The following is a 27152-nucleotide window of genomic DNA, read 5'->3' on the forward strand; positions in this document are numbered from 1 at the left end:
AAGGTCTCACCATAGAGGAAATAAGTAAAGATGAAAGAAATCCTAACAGTTAGGGTTGTGAAGATATGCTAGGGTTTGTTTAGAGAAAACCCAGAATGCATAAACATGAGTAAAACACAATAACTCAGACAAAAGTGCAAAATGCAAAAAACAAAAATAGAGGTAAAACAATTTTGAAGTAATGAATGAATGCTGTAAATGAATAAGTGAGTATACAAGATGCTCAAAGCTAGATGACTTAGGTGGATGAAACCAGCCTTCGAAATCCCAAAGCGCAGTAGAACACATTCTAGCAAACACTTAATTCAGCTTGGCAGTAAATTTAGCAAGAAAAATCCACATACAACTGGAGCTAGAGTGCTCTTGCACCACACATAACACTTATAGTCTTATTGTTCCCTAAGCATAGCATCCCTTTTGGTATTTCTTTAGATGACTAATGTATGCTTGTTATTGGTTACAAATGGTTGTATGTCAGTGATTTCTTGCAACACAAATGGCCAGTAATTTCTCGTGACACAACTGATCTATGGGTGCACAATGACCTTGTCACCTCCAATACTGGAATGACGTCACCTTCAATACTAGCTTCCAATCAATTGTAGAGTATTCAAAAATACAAATGAATACGTTAGCTTGCGAAACCCTAAAAATGATAACTAGTGTTTGAACCTTTGGAGAGCATTTCCCTAGATAACTATCCTATATAGTTCTTGTATAGTCCTTGGTATTTCCCTAGATAACTGTGAGATTGTCACTTTTTTTGCAACAAAGTTGTCTAGAAAGTACACTAAGTATGCTTGAGATCTCAGAGAAGAAGAAAGGGTCTTAGCTTGTAGCGTTGCGATAATGTATTTTTCTAATATTTAGTTCAAAAACAGCAGCATACCTTACTGTAAATGGAGTTTTAGAGCTGCACAATGGCTCCACATGCCAAGAGGAGAAGATTGGTTGCTGTCCACACTCAACTGTGCTGTTAGCTCATATTCCATGGTTGAAACATGAAATTTTAGTAGCAAATAAGAGAAGAATGGTTGTCTCTAAACTTGGGCAGTTGAAATGGGAGAGCAGAAGCCCCAAATAGCCAAGATAAGCTTTCGGAATGAGTAACCAACTGCTCCTTAATTAGATCTTGTTTTTGATTGAGGGATAATTAATGACTTGATCATTAATCATAAGTGACTTGCTCACTGGATCAAACTTAAGCTCAAGGCCTTCTTTTTAACTCAATTGCCCAAAGTCAGCTGCTTACTAGGTGAAACTTTAAATGCAACTTATTTCTAAGGTACAAACTTTCAATTTGATGAAAGTTTCGGCTTGCATTTTGTTCCTTTTGCGTTGCTCTTGCACTACATAGTTTATACACTTTTCCTTTGCATGTCCAATGCCAAATCCGTCACATCCTCATTGCATGTACAATGGTCACCATGCCCAGAGCTAGGGAAACTAGAATGAAAGTTCATTTTAATTAAAAATCTTTGCGAAGTTTAATTAAATCATCAAGTTTATTTCTCATTATGGTGATATACGCCTCTTTTGAAATCTTGCAAGTGATCCCGATTGCACATAATGACATACCCCTCTATTGAAGTATCGCGACCTCGATTGCATGTAATCAAGATCCAATGTGACATGTGAAATGCCCAATACATGTTTTCTAGCAACTAGACATATCGTGAATGTATTGTTATTCATACATGTTTCGAAGAAACCAAGCACGTTGTTGTTACTTCATGTATTGCTAGTGTACATTTATCCATACATATTTCCAAGTAACCAAGCACATTGTTGTTGCTCCATGTTCTATTGATATATATTTTTCCAAGATGGTAGTTACTGCACAATTGATCACAAGAGTAGAAAACCACAACTATTAAAATAGTATTCATTGTAGTAGTAAATAACTAAATATAATTCTAGAAACACAAGTATCTAGTAGGCTGATCATAGAATTATGTGTATGGAATCTGAAAGCTCTCTAAATAGCCACTAGATATGTGAGTATATCTGTAGCAACGAAGTAGAAGCACCATCCCCTTCTTGAGCATTGTGTGATGTTCTAGATCTATGCTTTGCTGAGCCTGATTGAGCATGGCGGGGCTCCAATTGAAAAGTATCTAGGTAAAGTTAAAATAAATGAGGTGATTCTACCAAATCATCCTTCTTTATCCATTTTGCATCAAGTGGTGCATAGTTCTGAAACTTTACCAAATAGCGATGGGAGACTTTACCCTTGACCTTCGTCTCCTTATGTCCCAATGTCTACTAAGGAATCAAGATTTCATAAGTTCCTCAACCTTTTGCTACATCTCATCACAAATATCCTTTGGCATATCACCACACTGAACTGCCAAAGAAGACTCACATGAAAGGCATTGTGAATCTTCTAGTGATTAGGTAGCTTCAGCTTGTAAGCCACCTCACTGATCCTTTGCAATACTTTGGAAAAGCCCGTGATACCTCATGCTGAGTTTAGGAAAAATACGCTCTTGACCCTCATTTTCTTTAACTTGGCCTTTTCCAAGTGTAACAAGATCAAATTACCCTCTATACATGTCAAAGTGCTATGGTGATAGTTAGCTGCTTTCTTTTGCTTCTCTCGAGTCTTTTGGAGAGCAATCTTTCCTTTCGCATAAGCTTCATCCATACTCTCGACATACTTGTTGGCCTCAAAGATCTTATCCTATGAATGCAAGATGGGTGGGACTTTCTTTCCTCCTTCCACAAGAGGCAAAAATAGTTCCCATTTGGTTTTTTGCTTGGATACATAGCATTTCAAAGATATAAAATAGTAGCATTTGCTGCTATAGGCTCCCCATTAGTTTGTGGATGAAAAGAAGATGACAGTTTTAGGGTTGTACCTATTTTCTCAAAATTGCCTCTTCAAAAGAGACTCAACACGTAAGGATCTCTATCACTCATAATAGGTTGTGGCTGTTAGAGAGAAAAGATGACAACTTTAGGGCCATACCTATATTCTCAAGATTGCCTCTTCAAAGAGACTTGTCATGTAATGATTCCTATCACTCATAATAGATTGTGGTTGTTAGAATTTGCCAATTCTATGGGTAGTGCTCAATATTCTATTTATTTAGTTTGCAGTGTGTCACTACATTTAGAGTTAAAGTTGACTCGAGTTGAGTTAGGGGTTAGGCTTAGCTTAGACCTAACTTGTATTTTCATTCTATCACTTTCAATTCACCAAGCACACACAACTGTTTCCAACTCACATACTATCTATTGTTTACTCTCTCATTTCTCTCCTCCATAGCTAGTTGCACTTCTCACATTTAGTATTAGAGTAGCTCCTACGCGTGGATCCTGAATAGCCACCATCACTTTGCGAAGGTTCTGTTGTCGCCAATCAACTTGTTAGTCTGTGAGAAGCAGAAAGAGGAGCTGCCATCACCCAGCTCCATTGGTTTGTTTGCCAATGTCGCCACTTGCAGCACTAGATGCCGCAGCCTTGTACATTGGCTATTGTTTAGTGTGGTGCCCTGCCACAGCCTTGGGCCGTCTATTGTATCTTCCTGTGTCTCTCTCTTGTGCATAGTACAGGGGAGTTTTGGAAATGGGAGAAACAGAAATGAGAGAACGAGAGTTTTTGCCAAATTAACTACTTAGTTATAAGTATTAGTATGAATGAATAATCGTGATATCAATGTGGTGTGATATGCATAATACCACTAGTGACTTGTAACTGACAATTGCAATGCTAAATTGACTCCAGAGGTATCACGACTTCAATCTCTAGAGTCTATGAGTTATGACTCATTCGGATTGTGAGGATCCGTGCACCATCTTCTCATCTGACTTTAAGGACCTTGATCAAGAAGATGATGAAGTAGTCTCAATCTTAGCCTCAGACTCTAGCTTAGACTCTAGCTATATTGATTGACCATATGTGGGCTTTGCTCTAGTTGCTCTAGCCTTCCTGTGTGTACGAGTCTCATAGAGTACTGCTGATAGCTCTTCATAGAGCACGGAGTAGATATTCCGCTTCTCCTGTGGTATCTCCGGGGTGTCATGCACCTTCTCTATATTAATTTTATTTACATTCACCTATAAAAGTGAACAAGACAAAGATATGATAGTAGTTTTAACATGTTCAATGTTCATACATATTACAATTTACAATTCAACTTTAAAGTAGGGGCAATGTTAAAAATTTAAATTATGCATAATACAATTCCTTACTTGTGAATGCTTAGGAGACACAACGGTCTTCTCAAGAAGGTGAAGATTGCAATGACAAAACACTAAATGCTCTAATTGGGCTGCTGTGTGCTTGTTTCTCTTTTTGGTGTGCAAGAGGGCCCATATACTCTAGCTTGTGTTAGTAGGCCATGAACTACAATCTTCCGGGAGGATACAAATGGCAGTGCCTTTCTATTCAAATCTTAGAGATTGAGGTTAGGTAATTAGTAATAGAGGAGGTGGGATTCAAAGGATGCATAGGCTTTGTCATTGATTGCCTTGTTAGTCAAGAGAGCGATTATATCTCATATTTGGTCATATAGGACCTCTAAAACAGCTTGGGATGTCTTGGAAAGCATGTTTGCAGCCCAGAATGAAGCTAGAATCTCTTACTTATGAAGAGAATTGGTTAATGCGCATATGTATGAGGGTGATAGTATGATTGATCACCTTATACACTTGTAGGACTTATGTCAGCAGCAGCTAATGAATATTGATGAGGTTATTTTCAATGAAGAAATAGTGAATATCACTTTGAATTCACCTCTAGAGTCTTATCTTGGCTTCCACACCTCGCTGAATTGTCCTTTGGGGGGGGGGGGGGGGCAGCAGCCCCTTACATTCATGGAGTTGGAAGGCCTCTTGTTACAAGAGGTATGAACTCAGAAAAATATTGTTGTGTTCAATTGATGTAGCCATGCTCTCTAAGTACAAAGGCAAGGGTAAAGAAAAGCAATATGTAAAAAAATTAGCCCAAAGCTCCTCTGAAGCAGCTTGGGATGTCTTGGAAAGCATTTTTGCAGCCCGGATGAAGCTAGAATCTCTTACTTGTTGCGAAGAGAATTGGTTATATTGCTGTGTGTTCAAGTGATGTAGCCATGTAGTACAAAGGCAAGGATAAAGCAAAGCAATATGTTGATATTAGCTCAAAGCTGATGTGGGACAACCGTCTAGCAAGGCTACCTGAGACATAAGAAAGGCAAAGAAAAATGGGAAATGCCACTATTGTCCACTATTGAAACTTGGACATCACATTGATGAATGCAGGAAAAGATTGGCCAAAGAGAAGGACTTTGGTTTGTTGGCTGTTCAAGGGACATCAACCTTAAAATCTACTAATGGGGATGGTACAAACAATTTTGTAAAGGAGGACTATGCCAATTTTGACAGTGGGGCATCTAGGAACATCACTTCATGGAAGTGTTGGTTTACATCTTTGCATGTAGCCCATGGAGGGAAACACATTACATGTGTAAATAACAATAGTTATGATGTCTGTGGCATTGGTTCAATGCTGATTACTACTATAGATGGCTTAAATTTTATGCTTCTAGATGTCTTGTTTGTGCCTGGTATCACTAAAAATGTCTTGTCCATTTCTGCTTTCAATAAGCATGGCTTTCAGGTCATCTTTGGGGAGGACAAGTATATTGCTAGAGATGGAGAGCTTGATTATGCTCTTCACTTGTTAGACACCTTGTATAAGGGCCTTGTCTTGTTAGATACATATGAGAGATCTCATAATGTTCTTGCAATTAGCACTCTTACGCTTGCTATGGAGAATGCAGAGCTATGGCATGCCCGATTCGGTCTTATGAGCTATGGCATGCCCGATTTGGTCTTATGAGTTTTGTAAGCATGATGACTCTTCAGCATTGTTAGATGGTGAACACCTTACCTCCTATGGACACCCGACCTTTCCATGCATGTGAAGGATGCATCTTGGGTAAAATGCATAGGTTTGCTTTCAAAAAGGATGGTGCAGTGTGTGCTGTTTGAAAATTGCAATTGATACACTTTGATGTATGTGGTCACATGAGGACATGAGCACTTGGGGGTCATATCTATTTTGTCACTTTTATAAATGGCTACTCACAGTATACTTAGCCGCATAGGCTGAAGGAAAAATCTGATGTGTTCATGCACTTCAAACATTCGGTAGCTAACCTTGAGGTTGAAACTAGTTTATAAGTGTAGATTCTTCACATGGATAGAGAGAGGGAATATGTCTCGTGCTTTTGAGACATTTTTGCTCGAAATAGGTATCACACATCAAACCACTATGAGGATGACCCCTTAGCAAAATGACATTGCTGAAAGAAAGAATCAGACACTCATGGAAATGACTAGATGTATGCTTTAGAGGAAGGGGGTTGCTACATAAGTTTTGGCTTGAGGGCCTTTAGTGTGCTAATCATGTCTTGAATCATGCACCAACAAAGGCACTAAAGATTATCACACCTTTTTGAGGCTTGGCATGGAAAGAAACCAAAGGTTGACTACTTTTGGGTGTTTGGATGCATAGCGGATGCAGATATGGCGAAGGAGCCTCATGTATGCGCAAATAAAGTGTTTGTTAGCAGAGATGTTATTTTTGGTGGAAATGCAGCCTTTTCGCATGATCAATTTGAAATGCCAGCCACCTATGACTCAGGTGATGTTTTCAAAGTCCTCTTATCACTTTCTTTGGGGTCCGAGCCTGCTCAAAGTGGCCAGACAGGCTTGTTACAGCAAGCTGCCATTGCACCACATGCTCTCGAACAACAAGCAATTGATGATGCTATGCCTCCAACATTGGAACATGTAGTACAACAAAAAAGGGCTGCTGTAAATGCAGCAAAAATAGTCCCTAGATGGCTGTTGCAAACTCTGTAGGAGAGTAAAATGTTTTTTTTTTTTGCAAATAAAATGTGGCTGATTATATCACTCAAAAAAACTGATTACAACAGAGTGCTCATGCTCAACAGACTAGCTGGAGCTGATGCAAAGTCACAAATACATCATGTATACAAGCCTCTCAAGGCAGTCTGGGGGGGATGGGGGCAAGAAACCATGGGGGGGGATATATCGCCAACTGGGGCTACCTACTTGCATCACGAAAAACAGGTCCTGGCCGCCCCAAGTGCGCATGCAATGACATCGGAGCTCCTGACTCGCCCTGGACTCGCCCTACACTTGATCCCATCGGCTACAGAGGGAGTGGATGGAGGTCCAGAGCTTTGCTAAGGTCACCTGTAGTGAAAGTCTTTCTTAGCCAAAAGCCTCCTAACACCGCGCCTTTTAGATATGCCATCCAGTTAGAATCCCTATGATCTCCCATATCTTCGAGCGGTTTGCTGTGGGCTCCAGTACCTAGCGGATGGGTGGAGCCTCCAAACCTACCACTGCGTACGACCCTGGCTCGATAATGAATATCGCGTTCTACATGCCGGCGTCATACAAAAGGTGGCGGCCCTGGCTAACTGCCTACTAACAGAGAGCTCCCCATGAGATACATCCAATATTGGGTGCTATACGGCGAAGGATACGGCATGCTCCTCTCCACACGAGTTGCACCTCCTCACATGACCAAAGGCAGTGCTTTGGGGTTTCCAGAGGCTGTTGTGTATAACGCTTACAACCTTCCTCTTTTTGCATCTGGGCAAGCCAACTTTCCACCGCCAAGCCTCCGTGTGCCACCAGCCATAAGAAATATGATACCCTCAGCCTCCAGCTATACCATAGGCGACGCTAGAAGGTTTGTCGGAAGGGCTCCGTGATACTATGCTCCGCCCAATCGATATCCTCTTGTATCAGTACGTGTTTGCCAATCCTGGCAGTGTACTCTAGGAACCTGGGTGGCTTCTTGGCGACCGCAGTAGCCGGCCATAGCCACTCTCTTGGATCCCACTCCAGCTCATCAAGTGGTTTGCCCTCCCGGATCCAAAGGCGCCACTCCCTGAGCTCCTTCCAGAAAACATTGGGGTCCAGCCGCCATGTCTTCCCCTAAAGGCCCACCACTCGAATTCTCCTCCAAGAAAGGGTGGCTATCCCCTCATCGTGCTGTCCTCTGTCAAGAGCCAAACGTCCCCCCTCCTGAATGGCGAAGAAAGTCCTGTGCGCGGCGCCGCCCACTCTACCTACCACCTGTAGGGGGTTGCCTGTTGGTGAAAACCTAGCTGCCCATACCTCCCTCGGCTCTATTAGCTCTCGTATTGGGGGAGCAAGCCACTCCAGAGATATTGCTCCATCTATCTCCCTTCTCCTCAAGTCCACTCCTCTTTGGTAGCCTGATACTCGCTGCAGCACCTCCTCGTCCGCCATCTTGTACACCTCCCGCCATGTCCTGATAGTACGAGCCATGCCCGCTTCCCAACCAGCCCATTGGATGTGAGGGCACTCGCCTATCTGTGCCCCTTGTTGATCTTTGACTTGGGGTTTCCAAATCACCGGCTAATGGTCTATCTCCTCCTGGCAGCTTGGGGGACTTTGGATTAGGGCCTTACGAAGGCCCTGCCACACGCGGAGTAAACTGTGTAGGAAAGGTGATTTGGGAAGGGTGATTTGGGCTAACGTGAAGATCCATCTCAGGGACTGTCTCCACTCACCGCCAAGCCTTGGTCTAGAGTCTTGAAGGCCCTCATGCAATAAGACCTTCCAGGTCTGCCCGCCTGGTGTGAGGCCGCGGACACTTAGCTTGCCCAAGAGGGCCATACTCTGATACTCTAGGTCTATGATCCCAAGGCCTCCCTCCGACCGATGTCGTATGATGGTCGCCCACGCCACCTTGGCCTTGGAATCCCTAGAACCATCTGACCCTGACCAAAGGAAATTCCGCACTAGGCAGTGAAGGTGTACTATGCAAGATGAGGAGAAGCACCAACACGAGGCGATATACCAGGCTGTCGCTAGGAGGACCCGGTTAACCATCAGGGCTTAGTCAGCTAGTGAGAGATGAGCCGTGCTCAAGTAGGTCAGTTTCCTCCGAATAGAATCAAGGACAGGAAGAAACTGCTAGGCACGAGTGATGTTGAGTCCCACCAAGAACCCTAGGTACCAGATGGTTTGCCCTTTGCTCAACCATCTAAATCCCACGTGGACGCTCCACTCCGTGTTAGAGTCCGGGTCTATGAGGAAACCGACCGACTTTCACCAGTTGATTTTCGCTCCCGTTGTAGAACAGAAGACATCAAGAGCCAGCCTCACTCTCTCTAGCATCAACTCATCGTCATCTATGTAGAGTGCTGTATCATCTGCATACTCTGAGTCTAACAACTAAGTCTCCTCTCTCACTGGAAGTCAATGGCCGCGTAATCCGCTCACATGTGACCCCTGAGGAAGTGAGACATCGCCTTTGAAAAGAGTAGAAACAGGTATGGGGCCAGGAGGCAGCCCTGTCGAACCGATCTCTCTAGTCGGAACTCCTCCCCTCACCTTCTGCCTATGAGAATCCTGCTGGTGGCCGATCTGTAAATGACAGAGACCCCACGAATCCAAACCTGGGGGAATCCCAACCTCATCATGGTGGTCTCTAGGAAATGTTAGTCCACCCTGTCATAAGCTTTCTCGAAATCCAAGAGTAGTACGGCCAGTCTCTGCCCACTGTGTTGAGCCCACTCTGTCGCCTCAAAGAAGGTGAATACATTGTCTAGGATGCTCCTATCCTATATAAAGCGTGTATGTGTGTCATGGATGATGTTTGGAAGCACGGGGCGTAGTTGCCTACCAATCATCTTTGCCAGTGCCTTATAGGCCATTGACAATAGGATGATCGGTCTCCACTGGGAAAGCTCCATCCGGTCTCCCCCTTTGGGGAGAAGATTGATAAGGCCTGCCGAAAGACTCCCTGGCACGTGTCCTGAAGTGAAAATCTCTTGGAAGGCCATCAGTAGGGGGTCCTTCACCACTTCCTAGTAGGTAGTGAAGAAGGCCTTAGAAAGGCCATCCTCCCTTGGGCATTTCTGCCCATCCTGTGTATGAAAAGCCTCCTCTAGTTCCTTCTTTGTGAAGAGGGCTAGAAGGGAGTGTCCCATCTCCACTGTGACAAGCGAAGGGATGTGATCCCATACTTGCTGTCTATATCTCTGTCCTCTAGCTGAAGTTGTCTCCTGCTAGAAAAGGCGTGTGAAATAGTTGGTGGCAATCTCCATCACCTCCTCTGAACTAGAGCGAGTCCTCCCATAGTGATCCCGAAGGCTACGTATCTGCTCTCCTGCAGTGCGAGGCTGGTGCACCTGGAAGAACTCCCTGCAGATCGTGTCCCCCTTCCGCGCTCAGAAGGCTGTTGAGGTTTGGAAAGAGAAATTCGAGCGCCTGTCCTCTAGGCCAGCAATGGCTACTCACGCGCGCACCTCCTGTGCGTGGAGGGTGGGATCCCCTGGTGCGTCCTGTAATAATCTCTGCGTGGTTGCAAGGTCTCGTCGGAGTGCTCTCTCCTCCTCCCAGCTCTACTGCGTGGCTTGTATGGCTGCCTCTTGGCAAATTTTGCTCGACTCGGCTAGGACCTCTTGAACTATCTCTGTTATCCGGTCCCTCTTGTTCCACTCTTTGGTCCAAATCTTATCTATTTGTCTCGTCACCTCCTCCCTCCTATAGATCGAGTCAAGGATCCGACAGGATCGTGTGTCTAGGGCGGATGTTGGGGGGGCAAGTGTCAGAAGAACCGGGTAGTGATCGGACAACGTGGTGCGTGCCAACTGCTCAATTTGGCCTGCACGAGAGCCTCCCCACTCTTCCACATAAAACCTGTCCGTCTACTCCAGCAAGACTCCACCTAGCTTCCTGTATCCCCAAGAGAAGTCTAAAGATCTCTCCTTGATGTGGAAGGTAGGGTCTCTCCAAGCATCGCATGCTCCGACTGCCAGCAAAAAGACCTCCTGTGCCTTGTGCTTCTCCCCAGCCATGCCCTGGTAATTTCTGTCTCTGCCTTGCTGGTCTTCCAAAGCCTCCAGGTTGTTGAAGTCTTCTCCAACGATGGAGGAGTGCACCTCTGGGAGTCCATCCGCGATTTCCACCTTGAACTTGTTGCATGCCCTAACCTCCATAGGGGCATAGACATTGAGGACCCCAAGGCACGAGTTCGTAATATCCAATCTGATCCATAGAACCCTCCCTGCCACTATCGTCCCGTGGTCTCGTACACAGGCGGTGAGACTCGGGCCAACAGAGGTACATACGCCTCTACTCCTACTGTGGGCACTTATAGCGTGCTCCTAGTAAGTGTGGGAGCTGCCCGGAAGTACCTTCCCTACCTGCTGGGCATGGGTGGGGGTGAGCTTGTGCTCTTGTAGAAGCAAGATGTCAATCCGTCCGGCAAGGGCACGCTGCAGCTCCTGCCGAACAATAAACTTCCTAGAACCACGTGCCCCACTGTAGGGGAGACTATTCACATTCCAGGATACAAGGTGTAATCTCATGGGGCAAGTTGTGATTGACCGAACAGGCATCTGTTTGGTGTGGAGGTTGCTGATAAGAAGGAGAAACTATAAGGCATATAAGTACGCTTTGCCGCAGGTGTGGACAACGAACTCCAGTCCCCCATGGTGGCCCTTAGCCGGACCATAGGGGTGATAGGTGCTCCAGGTGGTACTATCAATGCATCTATTAGCTATGCTGAGAGTCGTGACTTTGTACACTAGTGGAAATGGGCCGCCTATGCTAAGGGCCACTCGATCACATCCCTTGGAGCTCTCCACTGTGGATGGGCTCGAAAGATAATGCTCAAGTGTGGGACCTCGGTAGCAGCCCACTAGTTAATGTCCATCATGCAACTAGGCAACTGCTGTGCAAACAGTGCTAATCCTTCATCTCCGATCCACTTGGAGGTGTGATCCGCCACGTGATCTTCAACTCCTCCTTTATCTATGTAGTGGTCCACTCCCCTGAGTGAGAGGACTCAAGAAAAAAGGCGTAGTTTGGTCCATTTGGTGGTGCTAGTAGATGAACTTTGCCCCTCCTTGACTTATGAACCATGAAGATCCTCACCTCTAGAGGTAGTGGAAACTCTCCGCACTCCGCAACTCTCAGGTAGGACCATGGGCCACTGCGGAAGAACTCCTGTGGCAGCTGTGCCTGTCTCGAGAAGGTGTGATGGGTGGCAGGGGCGGATGAGTTGGTGGCTGTATGGGAGGGGGAAGATTGCTAGTGTGAGGAGGATGTAGGTGTGTGTGGCTCATCACCTCTTGTGGGAAGAGGGGGGGTGGGTTTGGGAGGCAATACCTGAACCGGGTGTGGATTAGGGGGGGGGGGTGCTCAGTAGGGGAGGTGGTGGGGGGGAGGAGGATCGAGGGATGGTGGGTTGGACGGATCTACATGGGGGGTGTTGGGGGGGGGGGACATGGGACGTGGGGGGGTGTGTGGGCTCTGTGGAAACTCAAGGCGAGGTAGTCTGTGGCGTGGGTGGTGGATGTGGGCGGCTTCGGTCTTACCGGGTGGCATGGGCAGGGGAGGCTATGGAGTGCTTTGTCGAGGGGGCATCGCTCCCATCCGCTCCTTGTTGTCGAGGATGGGTTTGAGGAGCTGGCTCCGCCCCCCCCGCCGTCTCCCTCTCTGTCTTCTCTGGACCTATGTGAAGCCATTTGTGTCCACCTGCGGGCCTATGGACGGAGCCGCCTTGGCTCTGAAACGTGTAAAAACTGCTTCATGATGTCCAAAGTTGTGGCGGCGCAGCCATTGCCTTGGTTGCCCAGTCACAATGACCTGCTGCGTAAAGGAGTGCCCACCTGCCTCAATCTCTAGGAGTTGTGCGATATTCTTGACCTCTTTCAGTGCCACCTGTATCTTTGGGACTCATGTTGCTGCCATTGCATCGGCGAAAGACACGTGAAGGACAATGCCGAAGAGCCGTCCAAAGTTTTCCACCAATTGGCGATACTCTATCGCTAGGCCGGGGAAAAGAAGGGTGATTGGGGGTGTCGAAGAAACCTGTTGTGGAGTGCAAATGCCTCCACAATAAAGCCACTGTACCACGAGACCATGTAAATGACGCCCTTTGTGGACGCATATGGTGAATTAGCTAGTAACTCCTGAGTTGCGTCTGCCGAACTGAGCCGAACCATGAAGATCCCTTGGCCCATTAGGACTGCCTCCATGATTTGCGCTATGCGGATGCGCAACATGGAGTGAAGCCAGTCTCGAAGTTGGGCCCTGGCTGGAGAGTGTCCTACTACTTGACCATAAATCATTGTTTCCTTTAGCTCCAGCTCCTTAGCTCGGACGGCTAAGAGCTGCTCCTCAGAGAGGACGATGCGCAATGTGTTTGACTGGGGGGCACTCATTGAGTGCGCCGGCGTCTGACCAGAGGTTTCCATTGTGCGTCCCTTCTGAGAGAACTACCAATCACGTCGTGGTGCTACCTGAGGGGGGAAAGTTGTTGCAGATAGAGGGAACAATTGGAGGGTGGGGGGATCAATGGCCGGGGGGGGGGGGAGGGGGGGAGAAAGCTGCTATTTTTGGCAGTGGGGGGGGTGTTGTACTTCTTTCTTTCTTATTTCTCCCCCAAGCCTCTCTCTCTCTCAACCTTCTCTCTCTCTCTCTCTCTCTCTCTCTCTCTAAAGGTTTGATACTATACCATACCTTAGGTATCGTACCTTACGTATTAGTACCATAAGGTACCAACTTAATGGATACATCTTTCCCATTCGAGCTACACTTTGGGATGAGCTAAGTGCTCCTTACATTAATATGATTCTCCCATGAGATTAGGTTATTTGAGATTCAAACAATTTCTCACAACCTTCTCTCTCTTAAGCCCACACTTCTCTTATTTGTATGATCATGTATGTATGATGTTTCCACTCCCATCTATGTAGTTATAAGTTGTAGGTAGTAGTAGCACATATTGTGCATGCAGCATTAGGTTTTGGCATGTTACCCTCAAGTACTTATCTTATATACTCTAATAGCATTGCTATTTAGACTTGAAATATCTATTTTATTATCTTTAGTCCAAAATAATCAAGTTTTTTTTTCGTACTAATATCGTACAATACCTTATAAAATCTTAAGGTACCATTTAGTACTGTATTTTATTGTATCGTATTGTACCTTTTGTACCTGACAACTATGCCAGAAGCTGTTGTGTGCAGCGTTTACACTCTCCATCCTTCTGCATCTAGGCTAACCAACTCCCCACCACTAGGCCTCCATGCGCCACCAGCCATAAGAAATACAATACCCTCCTCAGTCTCCAATTGTCCCATGGGCGGTGCTAGAAAGTCCATCGGAAGGCATCTGTGATGCTTTGCTTCACCCAGTACCTGCTACGTGACGACGCCTAGTCCATGTCCTCCTGCATCAGTACGTGTCTGCCAATCCTGGCTATGTACTCCAAGAACCTCGGTGGCTTCTTGGCGACCGTAGTGGCCGTCCATAGCCACTCTCTTGGATCCCACTCCAGCTCGTCAAGTGGCCTGCCCTCCCAAATCCAGAGGCGCCACTCCTGGAGCTCCTCCCGGAAAACATAGGGGTCCAGCCGCCATGTCTTCCCTTGAAGGCTAATCTTTTAAATATATTTTGATTTTTTTAATACCATCTCGGTTCCCCATCCCACGTCCCCTATTTTTGGCTGCTCCCCGTCCCTGTCATTGTCCCCGTCCCCGTCCCCCATCACTTGTGACTATGTTTGGAATGCTGAATGAGAATGAAGATGATATAAGCAGGGGGCCTTGAACCTTTGTGTCTCTATGACCGTGGCACTGTTTCAAGATGATGTAGGAATATGTCATACTTGAGATAGATCCTGAGATGCAGCAGTGGGTTAATGATGTCAGATGTAGGCTGTTGTATGCTGTCCAGAATGCTGAAGCTGACCTAATGATGATTTTAGCAGTTTGAGAGGTGGTAGATAGCTGGTCAAACAGCAGGGCAGCATGCCTGGACATAAAATGCAGATGTAGCAGCTGTAGAAGACCTTTGCTTGGCAAAATGCAGCAGTTGGAATGATAGTGACAGCTCGAGGATGCTGCAGGGATGTTGGGTGGCCTGTCCAACCAGTAAACACAGAGTTGAGAGTGAAGACAAATGCTGGAGAAGGCCTCAACAGCTGGTTGGCCAGTAGGCTGAGAAAACCTAACTGTAGAATGTGTAGAATCAGGTCACCTATGAGGAAGGTTCATGGAGAGTTGGGGTAATGCCAGCTGGTAGTGGCCTAGACTCCCAAGAAGCTCCCAAACCTTTGATTGTGACAACATGCGGTCAAATATGTTGGTTGAAGCCTAAGCAAAGCCTCTAGGCCCACCATTGGCCATGAATTACCTTCTGGTTTATTTTATTTGCACGATTTGTCAATTAATATGCATTTCATCGCCTCTTTTTGTTATTAAGGGCTTGCTTATTGATCATAGTTGAGAAGTCATTATATTACCCAAATGGAAATACAGTTTATCTGTCATGTTGACTCGAGCTATATGTCCTGCCTTTTTTGTAAAAAATCATCTCTGTCTGCTTCTTCTCAAGTTTGTCTGTCTAACATTCAGTGATACCTCAATTACTGCAGGTATAAAGGCCAGAGGAATCTAAATGCAGAGTCACAAATACATGACTAAATTCTGAGTATTGTGTCATAGCAAATCCTTTCCGCAAAACTTTGTCTCAATTTACTATTCTGACTTTGCCTCAGATCTTTAATTGAAAAGCTGGGTTCTGATCGTGCTAGAAAGATTCTTTTTGTCGGTCAAGGAGAAGTTGAGGAAAGTGTATATGGACAAGTTGTCCTTGGTGCTGGATCTTCAATGGGTCTGGATGAAGAATTAGCTATGGAGGCTGCAAAGGCTGGTATGTCCTTCCAAAACAGTCATGCATGTGCTTATATGAATCTATATTCGCTAAGAACTACATTAAGGGAGTCTCAGGCAATTGTTTTCTTTTTTCCACTTTTTTCAAGAATGATCTGTTGCTGCAGTTGCTGCTGAAAAGCAACGAGTTGCTGAGGAGATAGCATCAATGTTAAAATTGAGCGTCGAAGTGGACACATGCTTTACAAAAGTGTAAGTAGCCAGCTTAACATAAATTCTTCAAAGTTTGCATGAATTTCGATGTGTTCAAAGAGTTGACAAGATGATCAGAAACTTCAAAGGTAAACTCATGTGTTGTCTTCAATAAACCAGTTCCAGAAAAGCTGTAGCAGTGTTGCGGGCAGGAGCTGAGGTTGCTGGAGTTGATGTGCAACATTGCATACTTTTGGCAGGTGCACAAACAGGGGTTCAAGCAGCCCAGCGGATAGCCATGCCATGCGTGGCTGTTAGAAGCAGGTATGTAGATTTTCAAAATTATGTCCTCACACTTGAATGCCTTCTTTGACCGCATTTCCTTTAGGTGACATGAGCTCTTCTAGTAGTTATAGTGTTGTAACCATACGTTTTGATGTAGGATTATGACCAGTAGCTGTAGCTATATCTAGTCACAAAAGTGTAAAACCAGTTGACCATTCTAGGTAGATGGATTCCATAAAATCACCATCTAGAAAGGCTGAATTTTCAACCATCTAATAAACAGGCCAGTGGCAATGAGCTGCTCAAGCAAGTACAACACAAATTGAAGAATACTTTGCCATAGGAGCGACCGTTTCTTCATAACCAACTCTAGCAAAACATTTTTGCAACCAGTCCAGTATTGTATTATTCAAAGAACTACCAAAATGATCTTGGCTTTGAAAATCCCATTTTGTGCCAATTACCTTTTTGTCATGTGGTCTCTCTACTAGACCTCAAGTATGATTCAAGTGGATCAATTCTCTCTTTGTCCATAGCTTCTTTCCACTGAGAAGCACATAAAGCATCCTTTGGGGATAAAGGCTTTTTGATAGTCATGGTTTTTTCTCTAAGAGAGAGATTAACATAACCTTATGACATGGATAACCACTAGGTTAGCCACAAGATTATAAAAGAAAAGAGAGACTCAGACCCAAACATCTTTCAATCTTCTTTGGTATGTGCATATACACATTACATATAGTAGATTTTGAGTATGTGCATATACCATCATATAGTAGATTTTGAGTAGAGCTTTGTATTAGGAAGGCTTTTTGTCATACCTTTTGCAACCCTTCTGGGATAGTTGGAGGCTGAGGAGAGTCTCAAGCCTTTTATGGCTTGTGGGGCACTACCCATGGTCATGTTGGGTGGTGCAGTTGGTGCAGAGAGGTGTGTGCTGTGTACTTTGTCGATCGGTGCCTAGCTTGGGATGCATCTTTTGGGGAGTCTTTCCTTGGCAGTCAGTCAACCAAGGCCTCCACCTATTGTATGAGATAGAGATGCAAGATAGGATCTTGCTTACCAAGGTTGGGTCTTGTGCCATGTGGGCTTGGAGGCTTTGCCCAGTGGTTGGGTACATCCTACTGGAGCATACTGGCACAATCAGAGACATGGGAGCTCATCAAGAGCTGTGAAGATATGCTAGGGTTTGCCATCAGCTGTTTGACATTTGTACGTGGAATATGGTGTGGAGAAAACGAAAGTGCTAGGAGCGGAGATGGAGGATCCAACTCCTAGTGTGTTTGGATGCGGAAGTGGAGTGCAATTCGAGGTTTTGGAATGAAGAAGAGAGGAAATTGAGGTGTGGTTCAAAAGAGGGTGGGATGGGAGGGATTTAAGAAGAGTGTTTTACATGTTCAAATGAAATAGAAGATGTAGGTATACTTGATGAAGGATGTCTACTTCAAGAGCCCCTCTATTGAAGTTTACATACTAAAAATCATCCGGATCTTGCACACCAAAAGGAGAAACATGAGAGGGTTTTGATTCATATGGCTCAAAGGGGCTGAATGAACCTGACATTGCGCCTAGCTGAAATGAAGACGGGTCGCTAGTTATCCCAAATGTTGTATGTCCTCCATGATTGGAGAGGTGATCAGTCTCACCAACTGGTCCGGATGTAGAAGCAAAGATGGTAGGAGGGGTGTAAGCTCGACTATACATGATGTGCAAGTACTCTTCAAACTCATTTATCAAGTGTTTGAAATTTGGAATAGGAGCAGAATAGCTGGTGGCTCTCGTGTGAGCAGGCTCAGGAGGCATTGATGTGTATTGCGAATCACAGATGGATCTTGACTATAGCAACCACAAGTCGGATCAGAGTATGATGAAGAAAAGCACTAAAAACACATCAACGACGTGATGTAGATGATGGAAACTGATCACATATAGCAATGGGAGGCTAGCTAATAGCTATAGATCACGTAGTAATAATTGCTAGGGGCTAGACGGTTAGTGGAAGAGGGTCTATGTTGGCTGGAAACCCCAAGACAAGGATCGGGCTGAATGGTGGGCAGCCTGTCTATTTATAGATGTGGAAGGATTCACCCAAATTAGGTGTTTGCTTGTGGGACACAAAAACTCTCTAGAATCACTCCTTGTTCAATGAAAATTTTGGTAATTTACTATTTTGGGGCTGTTTTAAAGAGCTAATTGGAGGGTAATGATTTTTAGCTCAGCATTCCCTCTCAGGCCCTAAACTGGAACCAAAAAGAGACTAGAAGACAAGCTTAAGCCCATTTTTACCCCAAGGTGTTCCATCCCAAAGTAGCCAGGGGATCGGACAAAGGGTACATGTTGGTTGCCTAGCGGCCTACCAAGACTACAGAGGTCATAGTTATCTTACCAAGGGAGTCCAAGTAGTCACCCTAGAGAGGATATGACATCAGACAAAGGGTGCTTGTTAGCTGTCCAGTGGCCTACCAAGACTATAGAGGTCATAGTTATTTTACCAAGGGCGTCCAAATAGTCACCTTAGAGAGGACAAGCCATTGGACAAATGATGCTCATTGGCTGCCTAGTGGTCCACCAAGTCTTGGCACCTGCAAAGGCAGATGGAACCTTACTTTTTTTTTTTTTTTTTTTTTTGGTTTTTTTTGTTTAGTTTAGTTTTCTTTTTTTTCTTTTTTTGGTGAGGTGAGAATAGATTTGGTTTGCAACCTTTCAAGTAACTATGCCCCGTGGGAAGAATGACAAGGGATGGTTAGATTCAACACATCACAAAACAAAAAAGTTAACCCAACCATGTGAGGGTGTCCATGAGGAGAGAAAGGGTGATGTAGAATGGCGAGGTTGTAGGAAGTTGGTGAAGAATCGCTCGTAGAGACAACTCACGGCCCACGTGTGCTCTGCACAATGAGATGTATAATAGTATGCTACATGATGAGAATGTGCATGTAGTAGGTGCCACTTGGACAGAGTCCCTTGTGGGGAAATTGTTTATAGACCCAAGCGCCCTTTATAAAGATGATGAAATCATGCAATGCAAAGGAGAAGGTACACTAGGGGAGAGAAGGCCGATGTTGAATGGAAATGCTGAATCTTGTAGAATACCATGAAAGGGTAAGAGTCCCCTCTCAATCCTACATGTCGAGGCTGAAGGAGGAAGAGGAACTTGATGTTGATCTTTGTCTGGTGTGGAGAACCATGAAGATGAGGATGAGGATGAAGCACCTCGATTGGAAGATCAAGGTAGAAGCTACTGCCATGATAGCATCAAGAGAGATATTGCATGATCCACCTTGGGAGGGGAAGCCTCCACGCTAGTAGAAGAGCAAATCTCCTAGGTAGATGAAACCACAAAAGAAATGATGCGTATCCCATGTCTCCAACACTAGGAAGGACCGATGTGTATCCTACGTCTCCAACCTAGGAATGGCCAGTGCAAAACTGCATGTTAGCTGTACATTGAAATACAAAACCCTACAAAAGAGATCGAAATCTACAAAACAAAGGTCAACAATGAGATGCTCCAAAGAAAAATAAAAAAGAAAAGTAAAGCTAAATGAAATATGTGCAATGAGTGTGTGTGTGTATGTACAAGTGAATGTTGTGGAAGTCTGAAGAAGGAAAGGCTAAGGGTGTGGCCAGTGTCATGGTAGGCTATTGAGGCTGTCCGCATATCACATGTCTAGCAGTCACTTAGATAGGAGGAGCAGACAGGGCAGCAGCGAGAGTGTTTGTTGGGGTTTTGTTTCTTTGTTTTCGTTTGGAGAAAGGGGTGTCACCCTTGTTTTGGCTCGCCTTCGCATCTTATGAGTTTTTGCCACCTATCTTTTTCCCTTGCAAAGAAGAGGCAAATTGACCCTTCCTTGAATGAGAGTATACGGAGAACTTCTTGTCGACTTGATCATGTAGCCTTGCATAATGCAAGAATTGATACCATACTCGAACTCATAAAATGTCGGCAATCGAGGCAATAAGATGATGTGTTGAATGACATGGAAGAATTTTGAGGAAACTTATTCAAAAGAATGTAACTTGATCTTCGTCCGCGACTTTGGAGAGCCAGTAGTGGCAACCTTAGTGAGTAATGGACGATATTCGGCCAAATTGACTTTCAGATTATCCTCTTACTTTATGGAAAACTCTTGAGGCTCAAAGTCGAAATTGGTATGTTGGGTGTGATCTTGTGCCGCATAGTGGTCAATGAGATGACTCCGACGCTCAGATGCGAGGGGGAAATGCTGTAATTGAGAGTGGAACTAAGGAAGCAATCCTTGCATAAGCTCAACATTTGTTGTGGCATTGTAGGCTCTCCATAGCTGGATGTGCTGAAGGTTAGTAAGCAGTCGAGGGTTTGACATCGAGACAAAGACTACTAGGTCTCAAAGTCCCTGAGATTCAAGCAATTGTTGCATGAAGTTCGACCAAGTGGTGAATGTTTGACCAGTTAAAATGATTCTTATCCATGAAGGCATACTTGGCCGTTGAAACATGAGTGGTAGTGCTAGGAGATGGATAAGATATGTAATGGGGATAGGGTGGGTACGGTGAGAGAGTGGAGTACACTTGGAAATTAATCCTAGAGCACCCTCCATGCATGTGGGAAGTGTGCACAATCGAACCAAATGTGGGCATGGAGTGATTGGGCATGGGCATGGTGACAACATGAGTAGCCCATGTAGGATGGATAGGGACACATGGAGCAAAGGATGGAAATGATTGGGTGGGAGTGGCCCATGGAGTGCGTGATGGTGCAATGTAAGCAGAGGATTGAAATCCCTGCGTTTGGAAGGCTGATAGATAAGGAGGTGAGCGATTGGGGGTAGTGAGGGGGATGCCCATCACAACCATCTCAGGGTAAAAAGAAGTGCTCACTTGTGGTTATGTGAGGCTGTCTAGTTGGACTAAATAATGCATTTTTACATAGCTCTTAATTACAGCCCCAAAACTCAAATTTACCAAACTCTTATTAAAAACAAATTTGATCCTAGAGCATGTTTATGTCACACAAATCAAATCCTTATTAGGGTTTATCTCACTCACCTCCCATCCCACCCATATCTCAGGTATCTCTTTCTTTTGCATTCTGTAATCTCGAATTGCACTCCACTTTTGCATCCAGTACATTGGGAGTTGGATCTTCCATCTTTGCTCCTAGTTTCTACTCTTTTTCTACACTCCATGTTACCTATCCTCAGGTGAATGTCACTTTGCACGCTGATACAACCTTCAATACTATGTCTTACCCACACTCACAAATGAACACATTTGTTTACCCTTGGATGGCGGTGATAGGTATTTCCCTCACTTTCCCCATATATTCACATCCTCATCTATCGGTCTTTGAGAGGCAACGATTTCCATCCTCTTCTTATGGTGCACCATTACACACTCCATGGGTCATTTCCACATAAGGATTCAAATCCTTAGCCCCATGTGTCCCCATCCCTCCTCCATGGGCTACTCATATGGTCACCATGCCCATGCCTAGCTAGTCCATTTCCACTTTTGGATTTACTATGCGCAACTCTCTCAAAAGAATAGGTTTTGCTTACATTGCCAGAGATTGGGTCATGTGGATGAGGAGTGTCACACCAAGGTCTAGGATCTCCCATCTAAGGAACCACAACATCCCACTAGGACTACCTCCACTCTTGTTGGACAATCCACTCGAACTATGCCTTCTATTGTTGCCCCATTTGCTCGTTCTAGTGCATAGTTGCCACTGGACATGTGGCACACGAATAGCCTCAGCTACCTAAACCTTTCGTTACCCTTGAAGGATTAGCTAATTGGTTTATTGGCTCCTCATCCATTGCACTATTTGCATCCATTAAGGAGTCTCCTTCTGCACCCCACCCTAGGCGCACTTCTCCACCTTGTCATGCATTTCATTGGTAGAGACGTGTTGATGGAAAAATGCGATGGTGACAACATCCATAGATTCTCATTTAGTCTTGTGTTGCATTTACTCATACAGACACATATGGCACATATTTCATTTAGCTTTACTTTTTTGTTTTGTTTTGCTTGGAAGCATCTGATTGCTAACCTCTATTTTGTAGTTCTGATTTCTCTTGTAGGGTTGTGCATTTTAGTGTAGGGCTAACATGTAGGTTTGCATCAATCCTTCCTAGGCTAGAAACATGGGATGTGTACCGTTCCTTTCGTGGTTTCATCTTCCTTGGAGATTTGCTCTAGGATGGATGCATCCTTTGTCAAGGGAGATTGTGTCATCTCTTATGATTCTATCATGGCGGTGTTTTTCCAGTTGGGGTGCTTCATCCTCATCTTCATCTATCATCATGGTTCTTGGCGCCACACCAAGATCGACATCAGGGTTCTCTTCCTCTTTCGGCCTCAACATCTAGGGTTGAGAGGGGATTCCTATTCTTTCTTGGTATTCTAGAGGATTCAGTGTTTATCTTCGACATTGACCTCCCTTCTCCATTGTACCTCCCCTTTGTATTGCATGATCATCATTATCTTTGTACAAGGGTACTTGGGCAATTGAACAATTTGCCCATAAGAAACATTGTCCAAGTTTGTTGCATGTGCATTTTCATAATGTAGCCTGCTACTCTATGCATCTCATTGTGTAGAGTACACTTGGGTAGATCTTGAGCTATCTCCACTCGCAATTCTTTACCATCACCTCCCTTTACTTCTTCACCACTTTCCCTTGTCATGGACACCCATGAGTGGTTGGGATACCTTGTTTGTTTTATGATGTATTCGGGGCCAGGTATTTTAAAGGCCACAAACCATATCTATTCTCCAAACCCATTTAAAAAAAGACAAAAAGAAAAAGTTCAATGTTGTTTCATTTGCCTTTGCAAGTCCTCATAGGTCATTAGGCAGTCGAGCACCTTTTGTCTGATGCCTTGGCCTCTATGGATTGATTACTTGGACTCCCTTGGTAAGATGACCGTTGCCTCTATAGTCTTGGTAGGCCATTGGGAAGTCGACGTGCACCCTTTGTTCTATGCCTTGGCTACTTTGGGGTGATTCTAAATGGTCCGTAGAATCTAGGAGCTAATTTGACAACTGGATGTCTATCTACACTTTGCAGTCTACGCTTTTGTATTCTAAGCCAAACATAATCATCAACTTTGAAATTCATAGCTTGTCTTTTCTTGTTGGCTTGTTTGGTATATGATTGTTGGGCTTTAGCAATCATATCCTTTACTTCATCAAAAATACTATTATGCATAGCAGCAATATCATCAGCACTTTGAATTCTATTAGACAAAGATGCAACAGGTGTAGATAATCTATATCCATAAATAACTTCAAAAGGTGCTTTCTTTGTAGATGTGTGCGGTGTATTATTGTAAGCAAACTGTAATAAATGTAAATGAGTATCCCAAGTCTGAGGTTTAGAGATAGTATATGCACGTAAAAGATCTAAAATTATGCCTTAGGGAAACAATAGGATTGAGCTTTCCTTATAGTCTCTTTCTGGTTCCAGTTTTGGACCTACGAAGTGTGTTGAGCTAAAAATTCATTCTATACTGATTAGCTCTTTAAAACAGCCCCAAAACATGTAAATTACCAAAATTTTCATTAAATGAGGAGTGGTTCTAGAGAGTTTCTATGTCCTGCATACGAAACCCTAATTTGGGAGGATTGTTTTGCATCTGTAAATAGAGAGGCTGCCCACCATTCAGCCCATCCTTGTCTTGTAGGTTTGGTTGTCAGCCCTCTTCCATGAGCTGTCCAGCCCCCACGACTGCTATTACATGGTCTACACTATTGCCTCACCTCCCACTGTTTCCGGTGATTAGTTGCCATTGTCTTCAGCGGGTGGTTTTTGTGTTTTTAGCACTTGCTTCATCAGCCTCTGCTCTGATTGGTGGCTCCTGCACTTGCGATCCATCTCCGGTGGACGACACACGACACCTCCCTCAGCCCGCTCCCACAAGAGCCACTGCTTGCTAGACAGATCTGCCCTTGAGCATTCTGTATATTCTCTCATTCTTTTGAGGCATTGATTCATTCAATTTAGAGTTCTCTTTCTTCTCTGTTTGTGTTTGTGTTTTTGCATTTTGCATTTAGGGTTTGCGTTTATTGCGTTACTATTTGAGTTATTGTGTTTTAGTTGTGTCCGTACATTCTGTGATTTCTTAGTGCAAACCCTAGCATATCTTCATAGCCCCACATCGGATAGTTGGTGCCATCCAACTTGTCATTGTCTCCAAACATGTTAAGGAAGTCACTTTGAGCTGACATTATTCTTACGATGTGTATTTGACAAATGCAACTAGCTACTATCCAAAAAACTGAATAGGTACAAAAAAAGGGAAATGTAATGCAAAATGCAAAAACTTATTGATTTTAACTGAGTTGAAGATGACATACCTGAATGTCAAGAAAAATGCTGCCAATGTGGAGGGAATCTGCTCCCAATGTCATGGAATGCCATGTAAGAATCTGAAATAAGCCGGAATCCTGATGAAGCCCCAATTTTTGGTGAATTTTTTTTCAGAAATTTTGCTTGTATTTGAAAATCCCCAAAAGCTATGAAGAAATTCTCTGAGTTTAGGGTCTACTTTGGAAAGCCACAAATTTTCTGATGAAATTGGTACAAAATTGAAGGTGAAACACAAAAATCCTTTTATCATATCTGGGAAGCCCCAAATTTTCTGATGAAATTGGTACAAAATTCAAGGTGAAAGGCGAAAATTCTTTTATCATATCTGGCAAACCCCAAATTTTTGCAGTCTGCTGGTCTACATTGTGGAAATATGCTTTGGGCTGCATGCAGGGCGGCAGGGAAGACTACTGGTCTCTGTGATGACAGGCAGCTTTAAGGCAGTGCACAGCAGCTGGACTAGCAGACAGGTGGCACGCTGGAGATTGGAGATGTCAAGCAACTGACGTCACTGGTGAACAGCACATGGCTGGAAGCAAACACACTATTGAGGGTGGACAGGGTGGCACTCTGTAGGCGGCAGCTGGTGGCAATGTTGAGAGGCAGCAGGCAACAATGGCAGAGCAGGTGTGTAACTGCTGGGGGCAGGATGCAGGGTGGAGGTACTGAGCGGGACTTAGGCTAGCAGGATTGGAACTGCACAACTGGAAGCACAGAGTAGAGGTGACGTTCTTTCTGCAGGCAGCTCTGTGGAAGCACTTGCAGTGGTGAAGCTGGCTGTGGTGGCAGTTCTGCACTAATGGGAGTGGATACAGCTGCCAGCCAAGATGGTGCTCAGACTGAATGAACAATGACAGCTGAAGGTTGAGGTGTACAGCCGGCTGAGAAGAGAAGAAGTTGAGCCCAAGTGCTCAATCGTTTCATCAGCAGCTCATGAACTAGATGGTGGAAATGGAGGCTGCTCTGATACCACTGTTGGATCAATGCTCAGCTACATGCACATGCACATGCACACACTGAAGAGTGAACAGCAAGAGCGAGTGAGAGATTGCTGGAATGTCAGATCCACTACTGCAAGAACTATGGAATGAAAGAGCAAGGGGAGGCTGCGATTGGTGGGAGAGGGAAGGACATAGCATGCATCGTGTCTTCTAAGCGGCGTGAAGTTTGGGTCGTCGTGGGTGGCTGGCGCAGTTCCAGTGCTTGAAGGCGGATCCAGCATACTTGGCCTGCGCCAACAAGGTCTGCTCCAAGCATTTGTGGCACTTCTGCGTTGTTCACACATGCAGCGGCTCCCTCACCTTCGACCTCATCAACATCAGGACAGATGTCAAGTTGGTCTTCTTTGCTGAGGGCTTCTAGGCCCCCTGCATCCTCCGCCAAACAGGCTCTCTAAGCTTCGCCCACCCCTCTCAAATGCTCTATGGCCATCTATCTGCCCTTGACTCAACCGACACTTCTGTGTGCTTCTCCTATGCGATTAGTTAAGTCTGCCTGTCAAGGCCTAATACTTGACCACGAAAATCTAAAAAGAAAAAAAGAAAAAAAAAATCCTAGTTGCTCCCAACATCTATAGCAACATTTCCCTTGGTATCATAGCAGCTAGCTCGGTAGGTCCTCAGCAGTGACGCGCAATGGAAACCTCTAGTTAGACACCGGTGCATTTTGCGAGTGCCCCCCAGTCAAACACCTTGCGCATCATCCTTTCTGAGGAACAACTCCTTTCCGTCCGTGCCACAGAGCTGGAACTGAAAGAAACAACAATCTTTGGACAGGTTGTAGGACACTCTCCATCCAAGGCACAACTTGAGGATTGGCTTCACTCCACGCTATGCATTGGTGCAGCGCAGATTGCGGGGGCAGTTCTCATGGGTTAGGGGATCTTCATGGTTCGACTCACCTGCGTGGATGCAGCCTGGGAGCTAGTGGATAGCTCACCTTATGCCTCCATGAAGGGGGTCATCTATATGGTTCCGTGGTATAGTGGCTTCACAGTAGAGGAATTCGCGCTCCACAATAGGTGTCCTAGACACTTAGTCACCCTTCTATTCCCTGGATTGGCGGTAGAGTATCGTCAGTTAGTGGAGGACTTTGGATGGCTTTTTGGCACAGTTCTTTCTCCCTCCTTCGCGGATGCAGTGATAGCTGTAGGAGTCCCGAAGGTACGGGTGGCTGTGAAATATACAAAGAACATACCTAAGTTTCTTGAGATTGAGGCAATCAGACACTCTTTCAGGCAGCAGATTATTGTGATAGGGCAACCTGGTCAGTGCCTGCGATGCCATGACTTTGGGCATCATGCAGTAGATTGCACGTAGTTCGGAGCCAAGGCAGCTCAGTTGGCAGACCCGCAGGTGGATGTTGATGGTTTTACATGGGTCTAGCGATGACAGAGAGGGAGGGGCCTCAGTCAGCCCCTTAGACACAGCTGCGGTAGTAGAGAGTAGGAGGGTATGCGACGGGCCCAGAGCACCCCGTAGTAGCCCCTCCGCTTGTCCCACCCAACAGGATCACAGGCCTCCACCTCCACCACCCACTGAGACGTCATAGCCCACCCCACGTGAGATCCCCCTGCCCCCATGCCCACCCCATTCTTATGGATTGCCCCCCGAACCTATCTCATAGGC

At 45.1% G+C, this 27152-nt stretch overlaps 1 protein-coding gene across 1 annotated transcript in view; it reads left to right on the forward strand.

Moving 5' to 3' along the window:
• Positions 1-27152, forward strand: part of LOC148039944 (Haloacid dehalogenase-like hydrolase (HAD) superfamily protein) — a 102343-nt gene that overhangs the window by 61326 nt on the left and 13865 nt on the right. Inside the window, exons 8-10 of the mRNA XM_087695408.1 lie at positions 15575-15729; positions 15857-15941; positions 16062-16205. Coding sequence (XP_087551534.1) covers positions 15575-15729; positions 15857-15941; positions 16062-16205 — 384 coding nt within the window. The remainder of the gene's footprint in view (positions 1-15574; positions 15730-15856; positions 15942-16061; positions 16206-27152) is intronic.

Source organism: Lygodium microphyllum, chromosome 2 (assembly GCF_053477565.2).
Source record: "Lygodium microphyllum isolate KBCC chromosome 2, Lygodium_microphyllum_v1.1.10, whole genome shotgun sequence".
Lineage (NCBI taxonomy): Eukaryota > Viridiplantae > Streptophyta > Polypodiopsida > Schizaeales > Lygodiaceae > Lygodium > Lygodium microphyllum.